This window comes from Plectropomus leopardus, chromosome 4 (assembly GCF_026936395.1).
Source record: "Plectropomus leopardus strain MGB_pleo_1.0 chromosome 4, ASM2693639v1, whole genome shotgun sequence".
Taxonomy (NCBI): Eukaryota; Metazoa; Chordata; class Actinopteri; order Perciformes; family Serranidae; genus Plectropomus; species Plectropomus leopardus.
The window spans coordinates 44,918-51,207 of NC_142179.1; the positions used below are offsets into that span (position 1 = coordinate 44,918).

The window sequence follows — 6,290 nt, forward strand, 5'->3', positions numbered from 1 at the left end:
TTCTTCAAGGAAACGATATTTACTTTTAGTTTTATTGTGTATCTTTAAAACACTTTAAAAGTTTGTTATTTTCTATTCATATCTACAAATTTACTTTTATAGTTTCCTTGGGTAGCCTACAACAAAACTATAAAAGATATTTATTTAACTTTTTTTAAAATTTAATTTCCCTTCCTGTCTTCTCGAAGTGAACAGAAGTCAGACGGTGACGGAGCAGCAGCCGCGACGAGTCTGAACGAGGCTAAATTATAATATTATTATATATATTATTTATATATTATATATTATAGTTTACAGTCATTTATCAAAACACGCTGCTGGTGAAGCCTGTCTTCGATTTCTTCTGCGAGGACCGTTCATTAAATTACACTCAAATTAAACCAGCAAAAAGTTGAGAAAATGAACTCTTTATTCATGTCGTCGTCACAGAGACTCGGCGACGCTGAGAAAACGAGGAGTCAATGAGACGTTACACAGAAACAAAAGAAGCACAGCGTGCACTCTGACAGCAGAAATAATACAGAAAAAGGACCTTTTTTATCTGCATTTTCAGAAACGACATGATGAGCTGCAAGCAGGTTACACAGATTTAACACAAAAAAATCATCTGGGAGCGAATCTAAAGAATTAAAGGGAATTACGTTTTCATTTGAATGCCGACAGCTGAACGAGTTTCTGAGTCACAACGACGAAAACAAACCCTTAAAAAGAAAACTCACATAACTGGCTTCATTGTAGATTTTAGGGTTTGATTGAGCCCGACTGACCTCATCTTAAAATCAGTTTAAAAAAGGAAAATCAGGTGATTTCGACGAGTTTACTTCTTCTTCTTCTTGCTCTTCTTTCCTCCCTCTCCCTGCTGAGAGCTGGAGTCTCCTCCTCCGCTCTTCTGGGTCCGAGTCTTGAGTTTAGGGATCATCTCCGCCACGTAGAACATCACGTCTCTCCCTGCAGCAGTAAAAAATGAAGACAAATAAAACTCTGAATAAAAGCACAGTGCATATACAGTCCGTATGTTTAAACACATGTAGCGAGCTTCAGAAGACTCTACGTTCGGTCAGTCGTTCGTTTCAATGACGCCACGAGCGGCAAAGACGACGGTTTTATGAACAGAGAGAGAGCCAGAAAAAAAAGATTAACAGATTTAGAAAATTCTTCTGTTTTTAAAATACAAAAAGAAGGAAAAATGTCCAGTGAAATATATATTTACAATGATCACAGTTACATTTATTCGGATTTTCAAGATTTTTTTTCCAGATAATTTTTCTGTCTGGTTTTTATTATTTTTTAGAAAACAATTTCTTTCTTGCCTTTTTCCCCCTTTTTTGGCAAATTTTCAGGTTATAAAGGCAATGAAGCTAATTTGCTCAGGTTTCAAAGGGTTAAATACATCTTTGATCGTATTTCCCGTCTTTGCTGAGCATCGAAATGGTTGCTGCTGCAAAGAAGCGACTAATTTTTTCAGGCACGGCAGATTTCTACAAGCAGCTCAGTTTTCAGTTTAGTTTCTCCAGTTCAGCATCTGACCGAACGTCCCCGACGACGCCCCGTAACCGTAACAACTAAAAACACCATCGCGTCGCTGTGACGTTGACCTTTGAACTTTGGGATATAAATGTCTTCATTTAATCATTTTATCAAATTCTGATCAGTTCATCCACGAATCAGGAGCACGTTTGTGCCAAATATGCAATACAAATTCCCCCCGCGTGTTCTTCTGATACCACGCTCAAAACAACGGCACGGACGCACGCTCACGCCGACCTGGAGTCTGGAGTGTGTACTGTGTACTGTGTACTGTGGAGTGTGTACTGTGTACTGTGTACTGTGTACTGTGTACTGTGGAGTGTGTACTGTGTACTGTGTACTGTGGAGTGTGTACTGTGTACTGTGGAGTGTGGAGTGTGTACTGTGTACTGTGTACTGTGTACTGTGTACTGTGTACTGTGGAGTGTGTACTGTGTACTGTGTACTGTGTACTGTGGAGTGTGTACTGTGTACTGTGTACTGTGTACTGTGGAGTGTGTACTGTGTACTGTGTACTGTGTACTGTGGAGTGTGTACTGTGTACTGTGTACTGTGGAGTGTGTACTGTGTACTGTGGAGTGTGGAGTTGTAGCGTGTAGTTGTAGTTGTAGCATGTAGTTGTAGCGTGTAGCGTGTAGCTGGACTCACGGCAGGTGAATTTGTCCTGACAGAGGCTGCCGTCCGCCTGCTTCACCTGGACTCGGACTCGTCCTCTGAACTGGACGTCCCTGTTCCACTCTCTCGGGTGCATTTTGTTCTGAAAAAAAAAACGTGCATAGATAAACACATTTACATGACATCACTTACATTTCTACGTTTCCGATTGTGATTTTCGGTTTCTCCTGCAGGAGCAATAAAGTTTCAGTTTTACCTCCACGTAGACGTTCATTCCAGCCGCCGTCAGCACGTCTCGGATCTCAGCGCAGGACGGGTTCTCCACCGCCTGCGGACACAACAGCAGCCGTTTGCCTCCTCGCTATTTGCTTACGACCTGTTTGTGTATTTGCCCTCCACCACTTCCCTCTAACGGCGCACGCCCACTTTACGCGATCGACACGCCTCGATTCGCGTCCGCCCCGCCCTCTGGTGGCTTGTATCCGTCCACGATCCACCCACGCCCCCCTTTCCCACCAGAGAAAGCTCATATGACTTGAAACGGAGGGTTGCAGTAATGCGACTTTATGGACGCCGACCGCCACGAAAACCAAAGAAGAAGAAAAAGTGCAACAAGGTCACATGACGTGAAAACACGACTCTGTGCGTGAGGACGGAGGAAGAGCCCGAGATCTTCTTCACTCTCAGAAGAGACAGAGACGATGTTAGATTGGCTTTACTGAACGGCCACGACAGATATAAACCTGCCAATGTTTTGAACATCCGTCGCCATGGTTACTGGATGGAGGCCAGAGGAACATCAGCGAGGAACATCAGCGAGAGAAGTTGCATGAAAAACCTGAAACATCAAAATCGTTCGACCCTCGTTGAAACCGATTCAAAGTCGACGATGACAGTCTGTTTATTTCACAACCAAATTATGACCACGATGAGAACAAACCACGAAATGTCACGAAAACGAAATGAACAGAAAATCTGTTTGTGGGCGGAGCGCTCTGCCGCGAACACCTGCACGTCCATCCGTCGATGTTTCTCACATTTCATCTTTTTCATGTCAGCATTAAAACTTCCGGCGGTACAAACCTTCTCTGTGGGGATCCGCCGTCCTTCAGCCAGCGTCTTCTTACTGTTGAGGTAGATCGGGTAGATGCAGATGAACCTGAAGAGCATAAATTTAGGTAAGTTTTCGAGAAAATAATGAACAATTACCTGGTTCTTGTTTTATAAATGTAAATATATGCAGATTTTATAATCCTTTACGTTAACATAAAATCCTAAACACTTAAAATTTGGCTGTAGGGAAAATCTTTCTGGTATTTTTTTTTAGCATATGCTGACATTTTATTCACCAAACAAATCATTTAACAAAACTGCATTTAAATTATGTGAAAACATTTGTTGGAACAACTTTATTTTTATGGGTTAATTAATTTAAAAAGTGTTCATAAACATAGTTAATAAATACTTTAGATTTTCTTTTTTATATTGTGGAAAACTTTACTTGACGTACGGGTTATCAACTTAAAAACTGGTGCTCATAAAAATGGTAATTAAGTATTTGATTACCATAGTTATGTTTATAAAAATGGTAATTAAGTATTTTATTACCATAGTTATGAACACATTTTTAAGTTGGTTCCTCATAAAAAATCAAGTTTTCACATTATTTAAAATTAATTTAAATGATGTACTTTTACCACAATTATTAACAAACGTTTTTGAGCTGATTATTTAAAAAGTTAAACTGGTCCAAAAATGTCTTATTTAAAAGGAATTTCAATACCTAATTACTATAATTATGAACACATTCGGTTCCTCATAAAATGATATTGTTGCAACATTTTTATTCACATTATTTTAAAGTAATTTTAACTGAAACATAATTGCAGATTATTCCATTATGGAAATCATATTTTGTCTTCGTCTGAATCCGACTTCTTTACAGTTAATTCGCTTTTCTGTTGTGATAAACACTTTCAAGAAGCTCTTAGCTGAAAAGTGAAAGTAAACTTCATATAATGTAATTTCTATGATGACAAGTCACACATAGTTTCGTTCTCAGCCGTAATAATCAATACATCGTCGGTGGGATCGATATTTGACCACCAAATACGAAAATTAAAGGACCTTAAATACACGTCATGCTAGCGAGAGACCAAACTCCATGTAAAGCATGCACAATTTTAATTTGTGGTATAACACTGACCTCAAATCAAAATCATTAGAAACAAAAAATATTAATTTTATGAGATGATGATTAGAGCGCCCAATCGGCTAAACATTTTAATTCGGTTTACCCAGTTATCTTGCCCCATTTCTCTTTACTGTCGAGGGTACAAGTGTCACGTAAACCGGAGAAAAACTCGTTTTTTGTTGGTTTAAAAGTGAAAACCCAAAATTAATGAATGCCGAATTATAGAATAAACCTTCAGGATTGACACTTGTACTCCAGTTAGGATTAATTATCAAGTTATGTTTGTAGACACAACAGATTTCCTTAATAGATGAATCTTCTACGGGAGTTTCGCACAACGTGAGCAGGAGCTCAGCGCTGCTAGCTATAGCTTAGCCGTGCTAACAGGCTGTGAATAACTCGCCTCTCTTTGTCCGCGGGGCTCTGCGTCAGGTGAGCCATCGTCGGGCCGCCCGCTGCTTCCTGCGACTGCAGACGGGCGAGTCTCGGCTGAAAACGGCGACTAGAAACACGGTTTGATGACCGTAAAACACGCAGCCATACGGCGGCTCCACGGCCACAGTGAGCGACTGTTGACGACCGGGAGGAGCGCTTCATTCACTGCACCGAGCGCGCCGCCGGGGTCGCTCTTTAAGCACCGCCCGTCAACAAGCTGCTCAGAGGAGCGCTTGTTTTTTCGCTGTTAAAAAAAGGACTATATTAGAATATACATAAGAATATATTTGTTTCCTAGTTTTTTTCCAGACATTTTACCCTGGTTAAAAAATAAAAATAAAAATTCTAAATAAAATAGAAAAATGTTCTTTTTCCATTATGCATTTATTTTTGGCAATTTTACGTTTCTTTAAAGATTTTTTTAAAGAACAAATTGTGGTATTTTTTAAAATCTTTTATAGTCCTTGGCGAAATAAGGTTTGGAAAGCATGTTTTCTTTATATATATATATACATATATAATCTTAAAAAAAAAAATTTCTCTTTATTTTCTTTCTTTTATTTGTAACTTTTAAAGAGAAACTCAGGCTTTTTCCCCTTTTTGGGGCAATTTTATGTTTCTTTTTAAAATGTTGATGGTTTCTAAATTTTTTTTTCTTATAAAATTTGGGTAATTCTACATTTCTATCAATATTTTGAATTTTTTTCCCTTAAGAAACCACAAAAGTGTGTTGCTCCACATTTAAAAGGGTAAGAGTAAAATTATGTTTCAGGGACAAAAATTATATGGAATAAATAATTGTTTTTATTTTAAGTTTTACTTTTTCTCTGCTTATGTTCAGGTAAAAATTGTCAAAAGGATAGGGAAACGTTTCCAGAAAACTACACTTGTAAATATATTAATTTTCATCGCTTTTGAGTGTGTGTGTGTGTGTGTGTGTGTGTGTGTCTGTGTGTGTTGGGGGAGGGGGGGGGGATTTTGCATTTTAGGATCACATACTATACTATGACTTCTTTTCAAGATTTTTGACTTACTATACTATGACAGGGCGGGTTTCGCAATTTGGGAGGATAATGATGTTTTCATGACTTTTGAGAACTTACTATACAATATATACAATAACCTTTTCATGAACATACCATACTATGGCGTTTTTTCTTATTTTGGTCATCATAGTTTACTATGATGTTTTGTCATGATTTTGGAGGACGTACTTTACTATAATGTAATGTATAATGTATATAATGTAACACTTTAGGCCGTGGTCCCCGGTGTCCGGTCCACCGGACGCCCCGGTCTCTCGGCTGCCCGCCCGCCTGCTCAGTGTCAGCCGCGGGGGTGCGTTCGTCTCTCTGCGGGACCAGAGTCTGTGGTCCCGCAGAGAGACGAACGTAAATAAGCTGCTGATTGACACGCTAACCTTCTATCTGACTGTAGGAGCTGATCTGATAAGCAGTTTGATGCAGAGCTCTTTAGTTATTGATTATTTAAAAACGTGCAGATTTGAAAGTAGAAGAAG

At 39.0% G+C, this 6,290-nt stretch overlaps 1 protein-coding gene across 1 annotated transcript; it reads right to left on the reverse strand.

Moving 5' to 3' along the window:
* Positions 1 to 391: 391 nt before the first annotated feature.
* On the reverse strand, positions 392 to 4,947 carry srp19 (signal recognition particle 19). Its single transcript, XM_042481509.2, has 5 exons — positions 4,740 to 4,947; positions 3,226 to 3,301; positions 2,399 to 2,470; positions 2,176 to 2,284; positions 392 to 948 (listed from the first exon to the last, which is right to left on the reverse strand). The coding sequence occupies exons 1-5, from the start codon at positions 4,931 to 4,933 to the stop codon at positions 818 to 820; spliced, it is 582 nt and encodes a 193-aa protein (XP_042337443.1). The 5' UTR covers positions 4,934 to 4,947; the 3' UTR covers positions 392 to 817.
* Between the last annotated feature and the right edge of the window lie 1,343 nt (positions 4,948 to 6,290).